The 22,924-nt window shown below is 51.7% G+C and overlaps 1 protein-coding gene and 1 long non-coding RNA gene across 4 annotated transcripts; one reads left to right on the forward strand and one right to left on the reverse strand.

The window, feature by feature from the left end:
* The first annotated feature begins 13,532 nt into the window (after window positions 1–13,532).
* LOC128772804 (thioredoxin-like) lies at window positions 13,533–14,214 on the forward strand. The gene is made up of 2 exons (XM_053888714.1): window positions 13,533–13,724; window positions 14,003–14,214. Exons 1-2 carry the CDS (start codon window positions 13,568–13,570, stop codon window positions 14,101–14,103), a joined length of 258 nt encoding a protein of 85 aa, XP_053744689.1. The 5' UTR covers window positions 13,533–13,567; the 3' UTR covers window positions 14,104–14,214.
* Window positions 14,215–18,341: 4,127 nt separating this feature from the next.
* On the reverse strand, window positions 18,342–20,765 carry LOC109257814 (uncharacterized). Of its 3 annotated transcripts, XR_002076101.2 has the most exons (5): window positions 20,746–20,765; window positions 20,555–20,619; window positions 19,689–19,817; window positions 19,127–19,391; window positions 18,342–18,972 (listed from the first exon to the last, which is right to left on the reverse strand). It is a non-coding gene; the product is annotated as an uncharacterized LOC109257814 (long non-coding RNA). The 3 variants fall into 3 exon arrangements; XR_002076102.2 differs by lacking the exon at window positions 20,555–20,619; XR_008417378.1 differs by lacking the exon at window positions 20,746–20,765 and having other exon boundaries at window positions 20,555–20,732.
* Between the last annotated feature and the right edge of the window lie 2,159 nt (window positions 20,766–22,924).

Genomic DNA, 22,924 nt, shown 5'->3' on the forward strand with positions numbered 1-22,924 from the left:
ACTCGGCAATCAAAAAGAATGAAATCTTGCCATTTGTAACTATGTGGATGGAACTAGAGGGTATGATGCTAAGCGAAATTAATCAGAGAAAGATAAATATCATATGAGTTCACTCATATGAGGACTTTAAGACGCAGAACAGATGAACATAAGGGAAGGGAAGCAAAAATAATATAAAAACAGGGAGGGGGACAAAACAGAAGAGACTCTTAAATATAGAGAACTGAGGGTTGCTGGAGGGGAGGTAGCTGGGGGCATGGGCTAAATGGACAAGGGGCATTGAGGACACTTGTGGGTTTGAGCACGGGGTGTTATATGTAGGGGTTGGATCACTGGAATCTACTCCCGAAGTCATTGTTACACTATATGCTAACTAACTTGGATGGATGTAAATTTAAATAAATAAACAAACAAACAAATAAACAAATCTCCCAAACACCTGTTTTCTTTATCCTGCCAATTTCTCAAAATTTAGTGCCTCTCTGTCTAAAAGTACAAAAACTGCCCGTCTGGGTCTCTTCCTTAGGTCTCAGTTTTATATTAGGCCTCCGTGCACACAGAACAAAACTTTGGGTTTTTTGTCCCATTGACCCATCTCACGTCAGCTTAGTCTTGAGTCCAGCTGGAAGATCCCCGAGGTAGAGAAGAATTCTTTCTTCCCTGCGACACGATCGCCCTCGCCCCTTCAAATCCCCTCCCCCACCCAGTCGGACGGGTCCCATGTTTCTTTCAACCCGGTTCCACAGCACACTCCCACGAGCCTTGTCCTTAGGGACTCAATTCAACAGTCTAGAACAGTCCTCCATTTCTAGGACAGCGCCTTGGTTTCCGAGGACCATCTGGCTCATTTGCCATTCCCTGTGTTCCTACTTCCTGCTCACAGAGACAGAAGCACACGCATATCCACACTTAACTAAGGGACACAGAGCTCACAGAACACAGCGAGCATGCAGAGATGTTGGTATTGCCCTAAACACACACCACAATATCCCCCTCCCCACGTGTTGCAAAACAGGGCCCCTGTCCGGTGCCGGGGGTTTTCCTATGAGGCAGGTGCTACTTTATAGATATGCAGTGAGACAAGGAGATGGCCTGAGGCCCTGCAGCTGGAAGGTGCTAGAACGGGGGAGCCAGCCCCACAGGCAACTCCAGAGCTTCTCCTCCTAGAAATGCTGGGGGGGGGGGGGTGCTCCCAGAGAATCCTTTTTTTCCTGATGCAAAGACTTTTGGGCTCTGAATATGAAGCATGCTGTATCCAGAATCCGGAACCAGAAAGATACTCCCACAGCCTGAAGGGAAGTCCGTACAATGTGTCCCCCCAGGTCACCTGCCTGGAGCGGAGCCCTCGCAAGGCGTTTGGATGAAAGGGGCCAAACTTCAGCGGCCGCAGGGAGGCTGCCCTGGAACGCTGGCGCCCTGCCCCCAGTTCTCTAAGAGTCCGAGATGAACATGATCAGCAATCAGAACAGGACTGTGTCTAGTGGGCTTGGGCGGCCAGACCTCGGCATCCTGCCCAGGTCTGGAAGCTTGGGCATGAGGGACACCTCGGTTCTGGGGACTCCCCCACCAGCAGCACAGACCAGGAACCTCGAAAGCCGTAGAGCCTCATGAGTTACACGTCCAGGTGACACAGGAGAACTGGTGGCCTTGACGAGGCTACAGGAGAAGGGGCGGGCAGAGGGGCAGGGGGCGTGGACAGAGGACAAAACCCCCTCAGTCGGGCTTAAGGCCACCGAGAGGAGCCACCGTCCCTGTATTAGATGTCTCGCTCCTGTAAACTGACCAACTCCCAGCTTAGGAGCCTCCTGGGGACAGAAGGTGGGTCTGCCAGGCTGGAGAGAAATCTCGGAGAATCCCAAAGTTTCACTTTCTGTTTTGCTTTTCCTGTTTCTCTGGAGTTTCTCAGAAACCATTTGGAAGTTCCCTTTGTCTCCCCCACCCGCTCAAATCACATCCTAGTAGATGAGTTCATGTGAGGCAACAAACGCCCTCTTCATGGGGTTTCCAGCCTCTTACGAGACTACCCAGGGTCCCAGCACAGCTGCCCACCCAAGTGGAATGTCCCCTCCCTCTTCTCTAGTTCAAGGGGCACCTGGCAGGTTACACAGGCCCCTGCTGGACCCCAGCTCAACACTGGCACCCCCGGGAGAGAGAGGCAGGCTTTCTCTAAATGTCCCCTCGCCTCCACGCTGCTGGGCACCACCCCGAAGGGGTCCCAGGAAAGCCCCAGCCTGAGCCAGCTGCTCAGAACCCCACCGGCGTGGCCACAGCTCAGGGGAGCTCAGGACAGAGTGCGGCAGCCGCTGCAAAAACTCCAGCTGGGCGCCGTCCCCACGAGCCTGAGGGCTTCCCCCTAACCCTCCGGGGCCTATTCTCTCCCTTTACCAACTAGCTTCACCAGACAGAGCGGAGCAATGCGCCCCTCCTTTTCTAGCACCAGATGGTGGAGCTTAGAACCCCCGCCGTCCACGCGTGGTTCCCATGCAGGGGGGCCAGGGGGATGTGCCAGACCCATGAAGGTTTTAAATGCACGTACCCTCAGCCCTAATAATTCCACTACGAAAACTTCAATATCCTGACAGATCCAGATTCCCTCCACAATCTGGACCTCGGTGCCTTTATAAAAGCTGAAGCCACATACAGGCTGGAACGCACCTGGAAGGAACCAGCCTAATAAACTGTCTACAGCAGTCAGACCAGCTGGAACTCCCACAGCCACTGGCGGCGATGAGGCTCATCTCGAGACGCACAACTCAAGGAAAAGAGCCAAGGGCAGCGCACACACAGCTTTTAGAGGTCACCTTGGCAGCCTGCTCGCGGCCCACCTTCCTCTGTCTTCAAGGCCGGAAGGATCGCATCCCTAACCTGTCATCACCTCTCTCCCTCCGACCACAGGTGGGGAAGGCTGTCCACCTTGAAGGACTCATGATGCCACTGGACACCCTTAATCACACCCGGACCGTCCCTTTCTCCATGTCGCACATTCACGTCCCAAGAATTAGGGCGAGAATATCTTTACACCTTGACCATTATGACTCTGCCAACCAAAACAGTGCATCCTAAAGGCTGCTTGTGGTCATCTACAGGAAGAGTCCCCATTCCTTTTCGTGGGTACATCCTCTTTAGCCCTCCAAGGACGGACCACAGCCTACTCAACCGATCCCTTCTGTGAGGAAATAAATGGAATTTTCCCTTGAATCCACTTTACTATAAGCCCAGTGGAATCCCAGACACACCCTTGAATATTTACCAGCTACTGATTATACAGCTGAAACAAATATTTTTAGTAAGCAGCAAATTCTACACTGGCTCCCTGACCCACAGAATAAAGTTTTCTGGATAGAAAAGACTTCACTAGAGGATAAAACAAGTGCTGAAGGGAATTCTAGAGATGAGGGTGTCGTCAAAGACAGAAACACAGTCCCATCTGACTCTGGACAGAGATGCCCTGCCGGCCAGCCCCCAGTGCTGCTAATCACACCCCTTGATACAAAATCCTCCCTCCCGGGGCACCGGGGTGGCTCAGTCGGTTAGGCATCCGACTCTTGATTTCTGCTCAGGTCTTGATCTAATGGTTGATGAGTTCAAGTCCTGCATCAGGCTCCAAGCTGTCAGTGCAGAGTCTACTTGAGATTCTCTCCCTCTCTCTCTCTCTCTCTCTCTGCCCCTCCCCGGCTCATTCTCTCCCTCCCCCCCACCCATCTCTCAAAATAAATAAATACAACTTAAAAAAATCCTCCCTCCCAAAGCGTATGAAATCTGCTTGCTTGCCTCTGTTCCTGCCACTGCCCCATCCAAGCGTCCTAACTGCAGATCCGTGACAGCAGGCAGGCTCTCTCCTGCTCCCTTCCAGGGCTGGTCTTGGTGTTCAAATGCAGATCTGGTCAACTCACCCCTACTCAGCCAGCTTCCTGTCGCCCAAGGACTCAGTCACATTTATTAGAGGACTGAGGTCTTGAAGACCTTTTGGCCCATCCCACCTCCCTGCCTACCTGCCCCCCTCAGCGCTGCAGCCACACAGCTCCTGCCCGCCCCCTTCCCTCACTCTCCCCCTCCTCCTCCAGGAGGCCCCCAAGACAAGAGCGCAAGAGCCAGATGTGTGCCTCGTGGCCCCTGACCTCTACCTCTACCCGTTCAGCATCCCTCTTCCCAAAGACTCGTCAGCTGCGTGAGATCGGGCCTGGGTTGGCCCCTGAGTCCTGGTGCCCGGCAGGGCCTGGTGCCCGGCAGGGTTCAGCAGAGACTGGCTGAATGAATGAATGAATGAATGAACATATGGATCAAAGAGTCTCCGAGGCCCCTCTTAAGGTGTGTGCCTTCCCACAGCACCTCTCCTGCTGGAGTGGGGGCCGGGCCGGGGCCCCTCAAGCCCTTCTGCCTCTGGGGCTGGGCGACTCCCCAGGCTTTGCCCCCTCTCTGGAGCAGTGGGCCTGACCAGCGATGTCCACCTCTGCCCCGTGAGCAATCATAGTTCCACGAAAAAAAACAAAAACAAAAAAAAAAAAAAAACGAAGCTTCGTGGTGGGTCGCTCCCACGGGTGTTGCCTAAGCGGGGCTGGGGCCAGGAGAGAAGGGTCTTCCCTCCCTCAGGTGCCCCTCGGAGCCCCACTGTCCGCAGAAGCAGAATGACGCTGGGATAATCTCTCCCACATCCTAAATTCCCAGGAAGCCGGCAAAATCGTGCAACGCGTCCCCTTTGTAAAATCCTCCTATTCATCGAGATGCCCACTTGCCCTTTCAGAACCTGCCCCTGTGTCTGTCCCCCCTCCCTCCCCTCCAGGGGTCTGCTGACTGAGGTGGGCCGGCCACCTGCCACTCGAGGGGGCCACGCGTGAGCACCTGGCTGGGGGGAGAGGAGGCCATGTGCATGCGGGAACACAGGAAGTAACCCCACAGAGCCCAGGATCAGTCTGCCCAACCTGGAGTAAGAAAGCTCTCCCTCGACTGTTCTGACTCCGACGGATCCGGCTCAGGCCCTGTGGCCGGAGGCTACGGCAACGCGTGGTCTCTCTCCTAGAACCCTAAAGAAACAGAGCGTGGGGCCCAGAGGATGGGGACAGACCCTGCGGTCCTCACCCACCCTCGCTCCCGGGAGGAAGAGCTCGCTGTCCGTGCCTGTGGAGCCCCCAAGAGGGCCGGTGTGGGCGCAGGCTGTGGCCTCCCCGGGGCGCAGTGTCCACTCTCGGTCCCCAGCAGCCTCGAAGTGCACCCGCACAGACCCACCCCGGAAGCCCCCCCACCTCCTCTTCCTCTACTGGGAGACTGTCCAACAGCTTTGACACTCGTCACCAGGGCAGGAGAGAGGACGTGGGGGGGGAGGGGGAGAAGGGGTGGGGGGGGAGGCTGGGACCCCATACTCAGGAGATGAGGAAGGGGCGATGGCCTCTTCCCCGGGGCAAAAAGCACAACGTTACGTCGAGACGGACCCCCTTCGGCAGTGTCGAGGAGTCGAACCATTTGGGGGCCACTAACCGTGTGAAGAGTTTAAGTTCAAAAGTAAGGTCAAGGGAAAGGGGCGGCGGGTGGGGAGGAAGCTGCGAACCCTCGGAGGTGGGTTCGGAACGAGGGCGAGGGCGCAGCGCGGGGAGGCCCTCCGGGCCTGGGCACCGCGGGGCGCCACCTGTCGGGGGCCGCAGCCGCTGGGCTCGGGCTGGCGAGTGCGGCGCCGCTGGCTTCCCCGGGAGCCGCGGCCGCGCGGCCGCACCTGCGGGACTGGCGCCCCCCACCGCGCTTCCCTCCCGGGTTCGGGAACACGTCGGGGCCGCTGCACGGCCGGCTGCAGAATCCGGATGAGAAAAGGCCTCGGCCCGGGCCGCCGCGAGTAATACCGGAGACACGAGCGGGAAGCGAAGTCTGCGGACACCTGACCTCCGCCGAGACGGCGGCCGCGTGCCGCCACCTGGTGGCCGGGGCTGGGAGCGTCCGCTGGCGTTTGGCGCTTTGCCCACCTGGTGGCGGGCGACTCGGCCCAGGTGAGACCCGGAGAGCGGGACTGAGATCTTCCCCTCAGAAGACAGGTGAGAGCCTGATCAACGGGGGACATTTTCTGAGTAATGTTTCCATAAACATTTGAAGGCTCTGAGTTCTTTCAAGAAAAATCCTTTCCAAAAAAAAAAAGAGGCAGAGCACAGAATGACGGTGGTCATTATAGCAGCCCAGGTGCCCCCTCTTACACAGCAGGCCCTGCTAAACGCCATTGCGGTTGTCCCGCAGGTAACACGCACAAGTGCCAGGACAGGGCTTTCCCACCGCAGGCTCCAGCTCACAGGAAGAACTACATTCCAATGTGTCCCGATACTTGCCTATATATATATATGTATATGGCCCCTTTTGGTATTTTCTACTCTATGCTACTTAGGGTTGCCAGATTTAGTAATAAAAAAAAAAACAGGACTCCTGGGCTGCCCGGGGGGCCTCAGTTGAGCATCCAACTCTTGATTTCAGCTCAGGCCATGATCTACCCCTTCATGAGATTGAGCCCCGTGTCCCGCTCTGCACGGACAGCATGTAGCCTGCTTGGGATTCTCTCTCTCTGCCCCTCCCCCCCCCCCCACACACACACACTCTCTCTTCCTCTCTCAGAATAAACAGACAAACAAACATTTAAAAATACAGGATCCCGAGGGGCGCCTGGGTGGCTTGGTCGGTTAAGCGTCCGACTTCGGCTCAGGTCACGATCTCGCGGTCCGTGAGTTCGAGCCCCGCGTCGGGCTCTGTGCGGACAGCTCAGAGCCTGGAGCCTGTTTCAGATTCTGTGTCTCCCTCTCTCTGTGACCCTCCCCCGTTCATGCTCTGTCTCTCTCTGTCTCAAAAATAAATAAACGTTAAAAAAAAAAATTTTAAAAAAATAAAAAAAAATAAAAAAAAAAAAAATACAGGATCCCGAGGGGCACCTGGGTGGCTCAGTCGGTTAAGCATCTGACTTCAGATCGAGTCATGATCTCGTGGTTCACAGATTCCAGCCCCGCATCAGGCTCTTGGCTGACAGTTCAGAGCCTGGAACCTGTCGGATTCTGTGTCTCCCTCTCTCTCTGCCCCTTCCCCGCTCCACTCTGTCTCTCTCAAAAATAAATAAACACTTTAAAAATTTTTAAGTAAATAAAAAAGATCTTTGGCCCATTAAAAAAAATACAGGACCTCAGTTATATTTGAATTTCAGATAAATAAATAACTGACTTTTTTTTTTAGTATGTGTACATCCCACACAATATTTAGGGTATATTTACAGTAAAAAAAATTATTTGTTTTGTAACTGAAATGGAAATTTAACTGGGTGTCCTGTATTTTTTTTGCAAACCTTAATTCTACCCCATTTGTTTAATGCTGGTTACAATACTGCAACCCAGTATTACAGCCTGCTAATGAGTCAGAGGCCCCAGTTTGAAGACATTGCCTTAGGTGACAGGGCCAGAAGCATTTCCTTCTGCAGGGAAACCAAAGTCAGTGGAAGAATTTGTACCCAAATTGGACAGTCACCACCCCTCCCCTGCCAAGACCCACCCCCCCCTTAGCTGCAGTGAGCCACTTCCCCCACCAATGGCCTGGGCACACCATCGCAAAAGGTCTGGGAGTTTTTAAAGATGACTGTGGTGCACACACATGACTAGGCACAATTACTCTGCTTTGTAAACAAGTATTCAATGTGCTAAAATACTACATTTTTTTTAAACGTTTTTATTTATTTTTGAGACAGAGAGAGACAGAGCATGAACGGGGGAGGGTCACAGAGAGAGGGAGACACAGAATCTGAAACAGGCTCCAGGCTCTGAGCTGTCAGCACAGAGCCCGACGCGGGGCTCGAACTCACAGACCGTGAGATCATGACCTGAGCTGAAGTCGGACGCTCAACCGACTGAGCCACCCAGGCGCCCCTAAAATACTACATTTTAAAACCTGGTTTTTGAGTATAAACAGTTTAAAAATCTTATTATGATGTTTATAAATCCAGTCAGTTTTTAGGGGCACCTGGGTGGCTCAGTTGGCTGAGTGACCGACTTCGGCTCAGGTCATGATCTCACAGTCTGTGAGTTCAAGCCCCGCATCGGGCTCTGCGCTGACCGCTGAGAGCCTGAAGCCTGCTTCGGATTCTGTGTCTCCCCCTCTCTCTGCCCCTCCCCTGCTCATGCTCTGTGTGTCTGTCTCTCTCTCAATAATAAATAAACATTAAAAAAATTAAAATCAATTAAACAAATCCAGTCAATTTTCACAATCACAAGGGGTCTTTGGTATTTAGTCTCATTTACAAGGGAGGTCAAGTAAAAACTCTTAAACCTTTAAAACTATACATTTAATTACTGTAAATACTTCCATTGCATAATTACAAGCAAAACATTCCCTAGTAGATGTAAACTGGTACAGCCACTGGGGAAAACAGTATGGAGGTTCCTCAAAAAATTAAAATAGAAATACCATATGATCCAATAATCCCACAACTGCATTTTACCCAAAGAAAAGGAAAACACTAACTCAAAATGCCTATGCACTCCTATATTTATTGCAGCACTATTTACAATAGCCAAGATACGAAAACAACCTAAGAGTCCATCAATAGATGAATGGATAAGGAAGATGTGGTGTGCGTGCATGTACACACACACACGCACACACAAACACACTATTATTCAGCCATAAAAAGGGATGAGCTCATGCCACTTGAAACAACACGGGATGATCTGCCAGGTATAATGCTAAGTGAAGCAAGTCATGCTGAGAAAGACAAACACCATAGGATTTCGCTCACATGTGGAATCTAAAAACAAATGAATAAACAAACAAAAAGCAGAATCAGACCTGCAAATACTGAGAACAAACTGATGGTGGCCAGGAAGAGGAGGGTGGGAGATGGACAAAATGGGTGAAAGGGAGAGGGAGACATAGGCTCCCAGTTACAAAGCGAGTAAGTCATGGGAATAAAAGGCACAGCATAGGGAAGGTCGTCAGTGGTGTTGTAATAGCATTGCACGGTGACAGGTGGCCACACTGGTGGCCAAGCACAGCATAATGTAGAGTTGTCCAATCACGACATGCACACCTGAAACTAATGTAACATTGTGTCAACTACACTCAAATTTAAAAATTAATTTAGGGACGCCTGGGGGGCACAGTCGGTTGAGCGTCCGACTTCGGCTCAGGTCATGATCTCACGGTTCGTGGGTTCGGGCCCCGAATCGGGCTCTGTGCTGATGGCTGGGAGCCTGGAGCCTGCTTCGGATCCTGTGTCTCCCTCTCTCTCTGCCCCTCCCCCATTCACACTCTGTGTGTGTGTGTGTGTGTGTGTGTGTGTGTGTGTGTGTGTGTATGTGTGTGTCTTAAAAAATAAATAAAAATTTTTTAAAAACCCCCAGTAATATGGTAACTCTTCAGTCCTGGCACACAGAAGAAGTGCTTTCTTTCCAAGCACTAGCAGACGGTGAGGACACCTGTCATGGAGAGTGAGGACAGCATTATTTCACGCATGCACATCCGCTCTCCCCCCCCACCCCCCAACGTGGACCAGACCTTCTACTGGAGGGAGATGTGGAAAGCAAGGATTCAGGTCGACCTCTTCCCCTTGCCCAGGAAGAAAGAAACCTGGGGAGAAGCTTCTGCCTAGGAGGGGGTCCCCGCGGACGTGAGCTCCGCTGTGAATGTCAAGTTTGACGTTGGACGAGTGACTTCTCCCCAGGGCCTCCTCTACAGAGTGACACCCAGAATTCAGCAGTTTTACTCAAGATCACTTCTACCTTCGCTTATTCCACGGATGCTCATTAAGTTACCCAAGACACGGGGGCTACATTCGTTTCCCAGGACTGACCTAAGGCACCACGGACCAGGCAGCTTACACAACAGGAGTTCATATGCTAGTGGTTCTGGACGCCAAAAATCCACTCGGGGCCTCAGCAGGGTGGCTTGCTCCTGACACCTCTCTCCCTGGGACGTTGATGGCCATCTTCTCCCCATGTCCTCACATGGTCTCTGTACATGTCTGTGTCCTGATCTCTGCGTCCTGATCTCTGCTTCTTATAAGGACACCGGTCCTGGGGCACCTGGGTGGCTCAGTGAGTTAAGCGTCTGACTTTGGCTCAGGTCATGATCTTGTGGTTAATGAGTTTGAGCCCTGCATCAGGCTGTGTGCTGACAGCTCAGGGCCTGGAGCCTGCTTCAGATTCTGTCTCCTTCTCTCTCTGCCCCTCCCCTGCTCGTGCTCTCTCTCTCAAAAATAAGCACTAAAAAAAATAAACAAATAAGGACACCGGCCCTATTGGATCAGGACTCACCCTAATGACCCCTTCTTAACTTGACCACACCTGTGTGGACCCCATCTCCAAATACAGTCACGTTCTGCGGTGCTGGGGGTTAGGATTTCAACCTGTGCCTATGGGGAGGGAGGTAATTCAGCCCATAACATAGATGCTGGTGCTTAAAAAACAGAAAGAAGACACAGTCCCAGGACCTGAGGTGTCCCAAAGCCTGGTAGATGTGAATACAGCCTCGCCCACAGCAGAGCCCAAACCCGAGCCGAGCCGTGGCTGTGGCCCGGAGCAGGGCCTCCCAGAGCCGCTGCGGAGAACCCAGGCCCAGCTCAAACAAATCGTCCGTGTGCGTTTGTGTGTTTTGGGTGGGGCAGAGGTTGGCCACAAGTGCTGCAGGTGACAGCTAAGTCACCCATGCGATGGGTTCCTGTAATTGCCATGCTGCCCTGTCCACGGGGAAGCCTTTCCGGGAGCAGAGCTGGGCTGCCCTTCTGTGCGGTGCAGGGAGGCTTCCACAGCGCCAGAGAGCAAAAATTACGGCACGGCACAGAGCAGGTTGTCGATAGTATGAGCTCGTGGCCAGATCCCTTCCCTCCCACCCCCTCCTGCCCTCCAAGAAGTGACCCCCTGTCTGCCCTGCTGGCTTCACTCAGCGAATACTGTTCTTATAAACAGCTGGCCCAGATTCCCAGCTTGAGTTAGGACGCTCCCCAGGCAGTCAAGGGTGTTCGGTGATGAATTTCAACGCGGCTTAAAAGCATGAAAACTTGCAAGCAACCTTGGGCTGCTCCCTCCAGTGGGGACAACGCTGCCGGCACCCGCCGGAGGCCCTGGCCCCACGCGAGACCCCGTCAGGCTTCAGGTGCCTGTGGCACTTCCCCCAGACTCGATGCTGACTCACGGAGCCACTGCAGAAACGTCTCTGCTTTAAACTTTAATTGACCTACATTCTTTCCTAGATCTCATGACCTGATTTTCCATTTTCTCTCTGCTGGGACCTACACGGCGGCAAAAGAACCACCTTCTCTTTAGCCCCAACACCCGTCAAACAGGGGCTTGACCTCCAAAGCAGAGGACACAGGCACAGAAGCAGGCGGGGGCTTGTGACAAACGCGTCGGTCAGGGGCACTGTTCCCCTTCATCTTTGCATCTGTAATCACGGAGGTGGGGCGAGGGGACAGGTCCAGGCTGGTCATGCCCAGAAGAATGTGGTGGCCGTAAGGACGCAGACCCTGAGATCCAGGGAAGGTAACTGGTCCAGGGCACAGCTGCCGAGCTCTGAGATCCAAGCTTCCCATGGCTGTCACCAGTCGTGACCGAGCGCAGCAAGGATGTGCGGGCAGGCCCGCTCCTAGGACACAAGGCCTCCTCTGATGGCCGCGCCAGACCTTGCTGAGGCAGCAGGCCCTCCAAGCCACCAGCCTTCCCTCCTCACCCTGGAGTCCAATGTGCATGGCTGTCCCCGCTCTTCCCGCCCTCGGCACCTGCATCCGTTTTCTCCCCCACGGACATCTCCCTCGTGCAAACCTTTAGTCCCCGCTGCTTCTCAGAGGAGCCCCAACATCACCCCTCCATAGTGACATGGGAAACAAAGGCCAGAAGGAAATGGCAGATAAAATTAAATTTCCTCATAACCTGCAGCCCATCGACAGATACTTCAGACCAAGACAGAGTAGAACATTTCTCCAGGCACCTGCGAACATCCTGATGTTAATGCCTTACTAGAGGGAAAACCACCTTGGCTGGACAACAGCAAGGCCTCGGGCATCTTAAGAGCCTTCCTTAGCACATCACAGATCCTGTCCCCACGTTTTAATAAAATCACCTTTTTTTGCACCAAAGATGTCTTCAAGAATTCTTTCTACGTCATCAGCTCCGGACCCCCCACCATCACCCCAAAACCTCATCAACACTCATCACTCAACAAAGCGCCAACGTGGGCAGGAAACGGAGCTGGGTGCCGCAGCATTCGGTCACAAAGAGCCAACAGTCTGGCTGCAGGGCACGCAAGCAGGGCAGAGCAACCTGTTAAAGACGCAGAAGGTCCTTCCTTTCCTTTGTTACCCTATTTGCCCTTGGGAGGACAAAGCACGACAAATAGGCTTTTTTGTTTTCAAAGGTATGCGTCTCTCGAAGCAGTAAATTCTAGTGTTCGGGCTGGGAGGGTAATCAGCAATTGTGTTTCCCAAAGGAACAGCAGGAAACCACCAGGCAGGTGTGGGGCTCCCCAAAGACAGTCCATAAACAGGCACAAAAAGAAGGCTCATTGGAGGGGAGGGGATGGGGTGTAGGCATTTTCCAGGAAGGACATAGCCAGAGCAGGAAGGGACAGCAGGCCAGAGAGAAAGCATACAACATCATCGGAAGAACGCACAGCATCCAGGCCGGACCAGAGGGCAGCAGAGATCCTGTATTCAGGAGGGCGGCAGCCCCATCCAAGGCAACCAAGCTCAACCACCCAAAATGATGTCACCTGGTCACTTTGTGTTCCGTGGGTTTAAAAGAAAAAGTGGCTGGGGCACCTGGATGGCTCAGTCGGTTGAGTGTCCGACTTCAACTTAGGTCTGTCTCATGGTTTGTGAGTTCAAGCCCTGGATCTGGCTCTCTCTCAAAATAAATAAACTTAAAAAAAAAAAACAAAAAGAGAGAGAGAAAGTGGCAAAGTGCAGAGCCTGACTCCTGAAGGCATCCTGACACCGTGCTGGGACCACCTTGGGCAATTTCCACTGGGCAAGAGAGAGAAAGAGCCAAGTGTCCCTTAGCAGGAGGCCCAGGGCCTCCCGCCATATTCCTGACTCTCCATTCAATCTCGGATTTCCTTACAACCCCACAAAGCCCTTGGGTTCTCTCCAAACTGACACGCAACGTGTCCCTTCAACACCCAAGCAGAGTCTCGTGACCACTCGTCACCCCAGGCCAATTAGGGAAGCGCTCTCCGTGACAGCCAGTACGTGCACACACGCAGCTCACAGAACGGGACTGTGGTCACTCTGCTCCTTCTGCTGCGTCTCACTTTTTAAAAATGCTCTTCTGTGTAGGATGTGCCCCAAGAGTGAACTTCAAAGCGAACTGCGGCCTACGTGGGTAATGACCACACGTCGATGTGGGCTCATCAATTGTAACAAATGTCCCACCTGGTGGGATGTCCACACTGGGAGAGGCGTGCCTGTGTGTGGACAGCGGGCATGACGGAAATCTCTAATTTCCGCTCAGTTTCACTGTGAATCTAAAGCTGCTCCCGAAAGGTAAAACGTGGGGCGCCTGGAGCTCTGGCCGCGTTTAGGATCCACCTTCCATTGGTCCTTACGGTCGCTTGTCAGACCCCAGCCGCCAAAATGGTGAAGCAGATCGAGAGCAAATACGCTTTTCAGGAAGCCTTGAACAGTGAGGGGAAAACTTTAGTAGTTGACTTCTCTGCCACAGGGTGTGGGCCTTGCAAAATGGTCAAGTCCATCTCTCATCCCCTCTCTGAGAAGGATCCCAACGTGGTGTGCCTTGAAGTAGACGTGGGTGACTGTCAGAGGTTGCTTCAGATGTGAAGTCAACCCTCCCGTTTTTATTTATTTATTTTTTTTTTTTAATTTATTTTTGGGACAGAGAGAGACAGAGCATGAACGGGGGAGGGGCAGAGAGAGAGAGGGAGACACAGAATCGGAAACAGGCTCCAGGCTCCGAGCCATCAGCCCAGAGCCTGACGCGGGGCTCGAACTCACGGACCGCGAGATCGTGACCTGGCTGAAGTCGGACGCTTAACCGACTGCACCACCCAGGCGCCCCTACCCTCCCGTTTTTAAAAATGGGACAGAAGGTGGGTGAATTTTCTGGAGCTGATAAGGAGAAACTTGAAGCTACCATTAACGAATTAATCTAATTATGTTTTCTGAAAACATAACCAGTCATTGGATGTTGACAACTTGTGATATTTTTTATTTACAAAAAGGAAAGATCAAGTATGAAGACTATATACCCAACTGCCATCTGATTATAAGTGACAATAAAATATTAATTCTAAAAAAAAAAAAAAAATGGGGCACCTGGCTGGCTCAGTCTGCTAAGCATCCAGCCCTTGATTTCTGCTCAGGTCATGATCCCACGGTTCATGGATCGAGCCCCGTGTCAGGCTCTGTGCTGACAGCACTGAGCCTGCTTGGGATTCTCTCTCTCCCTCTCTCTCTCTGCCCCTCCCTCATGTGTGTGCTCTCTCGCTCTCTAAATAAACGTTTTTTAATCTTAAAAAAAGAGAGAGGTAAAAAGTAAAATTTAAGCAAATGCTCTCTGGCTGCTGCCTGGAGGGTGGACAGCACTTCTCAGAACTTGATCTCAATAGTCCTTTTGGCCCACATTTTTCCCCATCCCACTTTATATTATACCAAGTAATTTAGGTAAAACGTGTGCCCCTCCCCAGGGTGACAAACTGTTCCAGTTTGCCTGCGACTGAGAGGTTTTCCAGGATAAGGGATTTTCACTGCTAAAACCAGGGAGGTTCTGAGCAAACTGGGCCGAGGGGGTCACCCGAACTCCCCCTCAGAGCCAGGGCTTGTTAGTAACATGGCCTCTGACCTCCTACCCGTGAGAACTTTGCTTAGAACCTGCTGCCTGGCAGATGCTGGACAAATAGACCATGGTGTCCTTATCATTACTTTCAGTGATGACCCCTGCAGGGCCAGTGGGGGTGTCTCCACGTATGCTTACTGGGCTGGACTGGTATGGTTGTGAATTCCATTTCTAGATGTATGGGGGTCTCCTCTGCCATTCATCAGGGCTCACCCCTTCCACAAGGACATGGCTTCCCAGTGTTCTGGGCTGAAGGGCCACAAGACACTCCTGCACGTGGCCAGATGCAGGGCAGCTAAACAGGCCTATCCCCTGCCCAAAGGGAAGAGTCTGCTGACCGCACACGTGGCTAACCCGGCAAGGTCAGGCAACACTCTTTATATTTATTTTTATTTTTTTAATGTTTATTTATTTTTGAGAGAGAGAGAGAGAGAGAGAGAGAGAGAGAATGAGAGGGGGGAGAGGCAGAGAGAGAGAGAGAGAGAGGGAGGGAGACACAGACTCCGAAGCAGGCTCCAGGCTCTGAGCTGTCAACACAGAGCCCGACGCAGAGCTTGAACCCACGAACTGTGAGATCATGACCTGAGCCGGAGTCATGGTTAAGTCGAAGGACACTTAACCAACTGAGCCACTCAGGTGCCCCATACACTCAACTTCTGAACACATGTCCCGGAGAAGCTCATTTTGATAGCACTGCACTGTGATCTCCCTCAAATAAGATGGACCACTACCTCACGTGTCTTCAGTGGCCAGGAAGGGGCTGTATGTTCCTCAAAGAGGAAGATGTCATTACTTGGGGGAGCTTCCAGAGCACATGATGACCTAAAGCCATTTCATCCCCCTCCTCCCAAAACAATGATGATCAAAGCATAACACATCTATGGGGGCCGTATTCATCCTAGGTCTGCGAGTTCATGGCCCTGGTGTAGAGCTCTCCTAACGTAATCCAAATTCTCACAACGGATGTTAACAAGAGAGCCAAAGAAAAATCTACCTTCTCAAAACTTGTTATATATCTTAGAAGGTCAGCAGTATCAGATATATGAAAACGTCCACCGATAACTTCCTTTGGCATTTTTATCCAAAGGCCCACACGCAAATGACAGCAATTTTGAAAAGGCTGGGAGACACGTAGTATGCATATCAAAATTTCTGCTGGCCGTTAAGTGCTGGAGTTTGTTGGAAAGTGTCAGCTATCACTCAAACAGAAAAATACTAGGCACTGAACTTCATTTGTGCAGTAAGATGAAATTAAATCAATTTATCTATGTTTAAGGAAAAGATTCAAATTCAGACTTGGAATGATATACTATCTGGGGGGAAAAATGGGGTGCCTGGGTGGCTCAGTCAGTTAGGCATCTGACTCTTGATTTCAGCTCAGGTCATGATTTCACTGTTCATGTGTTCGAGCCCCCATTGGGCTCTGTGCTGACAGTGCAGAGCCTGCTTGGGATTCTCTCTCCTTCTCTTTCTCTGTTCTTCTCTGACTCACATGCACATCCTCTCTCTCTCTCTCTCTCTCAAAAATAAAAATTTGAGGGGCGCCTGGGTGGCGCAGTCGGTTAAGCGTCCAACTTCAGCCAGGTCACGATCCCGCGGTCCGTGAGTTCGAGCCCTGCGTCAGGCTCTGGGCTGATGGCTCGGAGCCTGGAGCCTGTTTCCGATTCTGTGTCTCCCTCTCTCTCTGCCCCTCCCCTGTTCATGCTCTGTCTCTCTCTGTCCCAAAAATAAATTAAAAATGTTGAAAAAAAATAAAAATAAATAAATAAATAAAAATCTGAAATAAAGAAATGAGGAAAAAAAATTTCTAGCCAGCATTGAGGAAGAAGAGAGCCCTAAAACTGTTGTCTAAGATGTAGCTAATTCTAGGCCAGTTCTTTCTAAAGCAATGCATAACTTCATCATGGTTTCTTCTTTGGAAAAGCAGGGGTGAGGACAAAAAGTCCTCCAGTGTCCCTCCCAGATCCAAGAGTCTCTCACTCTGAAGCAGAAATCGCAAACTGGTGGCCCACAGGCCAGACACAATCCCTTTGAGTTTTGTTTGGCCTGCATGGAGTTTGGTTTGGTTTTGTTTCCTTAGTTGAATGTGGATCCCTTTATATTTCTATTCCAGGAGTCCCTGTGGTTCCTCAGTGCCTCTCACAGCCCTGCAGCCCTGCTGTGATCACCTGAGGGGGGGAGGGGGGTGGCTGGAGGGCGCTGGGAGGATGTGGGTGTAGGATTCTTGCCCTGGGAGGATTTGGGTTGACAACTCTTGCCCTGGGAGGCTAAGGAGTTGACGGTGTTGCACTTGATTCTGTTACGACTTGAATCTTACTGAGGGGTGACTCCCATTTACTTTGGTTTCTACTGTTCCGCAGAGTAAATTTCGTGTCTTTAACACCCCCCCCCACCCCCGCTGCGCCCCACCTATTTTACAGGACAATAGCAGTTCAAAATGCTAAGACGGGCTCAGTGTCACAGAGTTAGCTAAAATTTATATCTTCTGGGGAACTTTTTAAATTGAAAAATAAAGAAAAGCACAAAACAGAAAAGAAACGTCATATAAATATGCATGATTGTCAGTATTTATGATACGCATCATATTTAACCGCAGGCATGTGAGGTTTCTATCAATTGTATCACTTGTATCAATTTACATAGAGTTGCTTAGGTTATTATAGGATGTTTTTTTGTTTTGTAAAATATACACAACATAAAATTTACCGTTTTAGCCATTTTTATGTATACGGTTCAGTGGCACTGAGTATAGTCACATTGTTAGAAAACCACCATCCATCTCCAGAATGTTTCCATCTTCCCGACCTGAAACTCTTTCCCTGTGAAACACTAACTCCCTATTACCCCCTCCCCCAGCCCCTGGCATCCACCCTGTTACTTTCTGCTTCCATGAATCTGCCTACCCTAGGAACCTCATCTAAGTGGACTTATACAGCATTTGTCCTTTTGTGACTGGCTTCTTTCACTTAGCACAATGGGTGAACCTTGCAGACATTATGCCAAGTGAGAGAAGCCAGTCATGGCTTTAAATGCTGACTGTGGTTTTAAGGCAGCAGAGGTGTGTGTTAAAAATAGCCGTGAACTTTGTAAATATCTAACCGAGAATGACCTAGCCCGAAAGACTTCTTTCTGCATGAAATACCCAAACATGTGAGCAGCCTTTATGAGTGCAACTAAAAAGGGAACTCTGAGCATAGGCTCCTGGCACATAAACCTCAGAATAGCTAAGCTTTACTTACCAAGTATAACAGTACAAAATGTCACGCTGGGAATGTTGAACGTGGGGGTTGATAGCCCAAGAAAAAAATTGCTCACCTAATTTAAGGAAACTCAAAACGAATCCTTTCTTGCCTTCAGAACTCTAGATTGCAAAAGTCCCATCTGGTACTAACTATATTTACTCAGATGGATCAGTACCACAAAATAAACGTTATTTAGAGCATATTGTTATGGGTTCTGGATGGCTCTTCCATCTGCCAGTAGATGCAGGAAACTGACCCTAAATATGGACTAAATCTTGTGCAAGTGGGAGTTTAGGGATCAAGAAAGTAATCAGACCTTTTCTACATCATGCCCAAAGCCCCCTGCAATCGCCCTGGGAAGTCACAGAGCAGCACACGCCCCAGGGGGATGATAAAGGAGGTAAGCACTGGGTTTTGTGATGGCAGCTGAGACAAAGGTTAGCCTCACCTGTCCCCATCACAAGGGCCAAGGGTCTGAAGAGAACGGGAAACAACCCGCTGTCACTTGCTGTCGTTCACACACACACACACACACACACACACACACACACACACACACCCAGCTCTGCTCCCCAGGCACTTTGGCAAAGCTGTATGACCTCTCTGCACCTCAGTTACCTCATCTGCAAAGTCCACTGGCAACAGAATCTCCCTGGGAGGGCTGTGTTAGGGATTAAGTGGTCGGTGTGCATGAAGCACCGAGGCCACGGGACTCTCTCACTGTTCGTGCTCCAGGAAGGCAGACGGCCACCGGGTCCTTGCTGACACTTCGGGAGTCTTGTCTCCCAAACATGAGTGATGAGCCAGGGCCAGGTTTTACATTTGGAGTTGTTTGGGGTCCTTCTTTAAATGTCAGCCGCAAGTTCAACTCTATCTCCCCAAAGGATACATGGAAGTCCGGATCCTGAATGAGGTGAATGAGTCCTTATTTGGAAACAGGGTCTCTGCGAATGAAATCAAGTTTAGAGGAGGTCATACTGGGCCAGGGTGTAGGGCGGGCCCTACGTCCAACATGTCTGGCATCCTTCTGAGAAGACACACAGAGACAGGCACGCGCAGAGAGACCACCCTGCGACGTCGCAGAGGGAAGAGGGTCACCTTCCAGAGACAGCGCTTGCGTCCAACCAACAGCAAGCGGAAGAGCATCTAGGACGGCCGGCCATCGCCAGGCACAGAGAGAGGGCACAGCCCTGCCGGAACCTTGATTTCAGACTTCTGGCCTCCAGAACCAGGGGAGAAGAAATCTGTTGTCTCACACCGGGTCTGTGCTACTTGGTTCCAGCGGCCCTAGAACACCAGGGCAAGGTCTCAAACGTCTAACTTCCCTCGAGCTGGCACACAGATGGCATCTGATGCACGTTCGCTGGAGGAAGAAAGAAACGAGCAGAGGCGTGAACGCCAGCGCGGAGGTGAGGCAGGCAACGGGAGTGAACGGGACAGGTGTGGGCGCACGTGCACGCCTGCACAGAGACACGGTGGCTGCTGTCTTCGAGCACTCATGCCCCACCTTCAGCTCTGGACGACAGAGGCGTGGCCACATACGGGTATATCCCAGCATTGCCAGGGCTTCCTATTTCCTGCAGAATCAGAAATCTAGACTTTCAGGTGACATCTCCCCAGCGCCCACAAACAACCATACGCGTACAAGTGGGTACAGCACCTGCAGGGTCCCCCTGCGTCTCTAATGTCCTGCTCGGCCGCAGGCGCAATACACAGTGGTTGCTTGAAGCAGGTCAGCGTCGTGAGGAGATACACCCTCAGCCCTTGGGTCCCGCCTCCTCTCACGTGTCTAAAAAGGAGCATTGGAGTTGGGGCGCCTGGGTGACTCAGTCGGATAAGCGTCCGACTTCGGCTCAGGTCACGATCTCACAGTCTGTGAGTTCGAGCCCCGCGTCGGGCTCTGGGCTGATGGCTCAGAGCCTGGAGCCTGCTTCCGATTCTGTGTCTCCCTCTCTCTCTGCCCCTCCCCCGTTCATGCTCTGTCTCTCTCTGTCTCAAAAATAAATAAAAACGTTAAAAAAAAAATTAAAAAAAAAAAAAAAGGAGCATTGGAGCAATTAAAATCCAGCCAAAGGAAGGGGAGCAAACTCTAGAACTGGGATATGCCAAACAGGATAATGAGGTCCTAGACAGTGGGAAAAACCCTACAGCTGGACGTCAGCACCCCAGCCCCAGCCTTGAGACAAATCCTCCCTCTACGCCTTGGTTTCCCCAACCGCAAGAGGAGGGGACAGCATGAGGTGTTGGCACGCCAGTGAGAGAACATGGGTGGCCGCATTGTGACAGCGGCACAGTGTCACTGGGACAACCACCGTGAGGCCCCTGGCCGTGGTGCATACAACACAAAGTCTCCGACAGCCGCCCCGAAACTTCTCCAAGCAGCCTGGGCACCACAACTGCAACACAGTCACTGGGACACCGATTTCGTTCTTCTGGACTTTGATTCCCAGACCGACTGTCTGAATGAGGGCTCGGGGGATTACTCAAAAGAAAGCTGCTGAATCCATGGTGAAGGAAAAGAGGTACCTGAGCTCCCAAGTCATGTGGTCCCCCGGCCTTAGGGCTGTGTGTGGTCCGGGGACCAGCAGCACCTGCGGAACCAGGGGATCTGGTTCCAAATCTAAATTCTGGGCCCCACCCAGACCTACTCTCTCACACTCTGGGGAGGGCCCAGCAAGCTGTGTTTCAATAAGCCCTCCAGACATTCTGATGCTTACCTCTATTTGAGAACCACGGGGCCGTGTCCTGCATAGATAAGCAAGACAGGCATCCTTTAAGAAATACAGAGTCCAGGGGGCACCTGGGTGGCCCAATGGGTTAAGTGTCCGACTTTGGCTCAGGTCATGATCTCGCGGTTTGTGAGTTCGAGCCCCACATCGGGCTCTGTGCTGTCCATCCAGAGCCTGGAGCCTGCTTTGGATTCTGTGTTTCCCTCTCTCTCTGCCCCTCCCCCACTCACACTCTGTCTCTCAAAAAATGAATAAACATTAAAAAATTTTTTTTAATAAAAAAATACAGAGTCTGGAACGTAGGATCATTTGTACTCAAAAATTAGGTCTAGGGGCGCCTGCCTGGTTCAGTCGGTTAAGTGTCCAGCTCGATCTCGGCTCAGGTCCTGATGTCAGGGTTGTGAGTTCAAGGCCCACACCGGGCTCCATGCTAGGTGTAAAGCCTCCTTTAAAAAAAGGAGGTCTAGGGGCGCCTGGGTGGCACAGTCGGTTAAGCGTCCGACTTCAGCCAGGTCACGATCTCGCGGTCCGTGGGTTCGAGCCCCGCGTCAGGCTCTGGGCTGATGGCTCGGAGCCTGGAGCCTGTTTCCGATGCTGTGTCTCTCTCTCTCTCTGCCCCTTCCCCGTTCATGCTCTGTCTCTCTCTGTCCCAAAAATAAATAAAAAACGTTGAAAAAAAAATTAAAAAAAAAAAAAAAGGAGGTCTAGAAGGCAACTCCACCCAACGTGCCGGCTGATTCTGCTAAGCGCATGACAAGCTGTGCTTCCTGGTGGTGTGGGTCTAGTGCTCCACTGCGAGGCCACAGCCCACAGGTCAGCAGCAAGCTAACTGGCTGGCATGTGGATGCTTCACCTGGGTGGATAAGATGTGCCAGATTCGGGGCGCCTGGGTTGCTCAGTGGGTTTAGCGTCCGACTTCGGCTCAGGTCATGATCTCGCGGTTTGTGAGTTCGAGCCCCACATCGGGCTCTGTGCTAACAGCTCAGAGCCTGGAGCCTGCTTCGGATTCTGTCTCCCTCTCTCTCTGCCTCTCCCATGTTCATTCTCTGTCTCAAAAATAAATAAACATTTTTAAAAATTAAAAAAAAAAAAGATGTGCCAGATTCACAACTAAAGAGGACAGTGTGTGGCAGAGGTGGGAACACGCAAAGATGCCCCCTCACAAAGGCTTGCAAACGGCTGTCAGGAGTCAGCGGGAATCGCAGGGTCTCAGGCGGGACAACTGGCCTCAGGACGCCCCTCGGCCTCCCCCAGGCCTTTTATTGTGGTGCCCTCCCACAGCAGGGCCTTAAGTCTGAGCAAAGGCCTTTCCTGCAGCCACCAGACTTGAGCAGGTGAGGGTGCAGCTACGTAGCCAAACACTTTGTTTCCCCGAAGACAGGACCTGAGGCAAGCCAGACGAGACCAGCACAGCTGCCGCCCTGTACTGTGTGTGGCTTCCCGGCGACCAAGACTCAAGCAACCCAAGAGCAGAGCCTGTTCTCCAAGTCATCCACATTTCTCCGCCATCTACTGAATCAATACAATCGTGTACTTTTTTCTCTTTTTCCAGGAATGACAGAAGATAGGCTCCGCTTGGAGTCAAATGCTCGGGAGCAAGACGACATCATGTCCGTCTCCAGTGACACCTCACTTCATCTCTTCCTCGTAGACACCTCTGCCTCCTGCCTCTGTCCCCTTTGTAGCTGACTCCGTGCGCTCCTCAAGGACAGGTCCTCTGACCACAAGCTGTTCAGCCTAATGAGGGAGGCATACCAGTAAACAGGCAGATGCAACAAAGTGCCATCTGAAAGCCAGAGGTGCTGTGGAAGTATTGGGTGGGAGGGGCCTGTCACAAAGGCAGAGAGACATCCTGCCCAGAGGGTCAGAGATTTCAGGAGTGGGGACAAGCTTCAGTGGGAGTCAGAGAGCTGCTATTTTTTTACATAAGGCCCCTGGGCAGGGCCTGTGATGTGGGCGGGGCCTGTATCCCAGCAACTCAGAAATGTTTATTAACCTGGGAGCCTTAGATTACCCTGGTTTGGGACACTAGCTTTCAACATAGCCAACGCCTTTACCACCTCTGTACTCATCAGATAACCTTCAGTTCCCTCCTAGCAGCTTTGAATGTCTGCTCTATGCACACCCCTGTGACAGGCTATTGCCAGAAGAAAAACAATGCATAATC

Source organism: Panthera pardus, unplaced genomic scaffold (assembly GCF_024362965.1).
Source record: "Panthera pardus isolate Hobbes unplaced genomic scaffold, ASM2436296v1 HiC_scaffold_24, whole genome shotgun sequence".
Classification (NCBI taxonomy): Eukaryota; Metazoa; Chordata; class Mammalia; order Carnivora; family Felidae; genus Panthera; species Panthera pardus.

What these genes read in the sequence shown, in the direction of transcription:
- LOC128772804 (XM_053888714.1), top strand. Translation starts at nt 13,568, where the DNA reads ATGGTGAAGCAGATCGAGAGCAAATACGCTTTTCAGGAAGCCTTGAAC. An exon ending in GAAGGATCCCAACGTGGTGT is followed by an intron (nt 13,725 to 14,002) that starts GCCTTGAAGTAG and finishes TGCACCACCCAG; the next exon opens with GCGCCCCTACCCTCCCGTTT.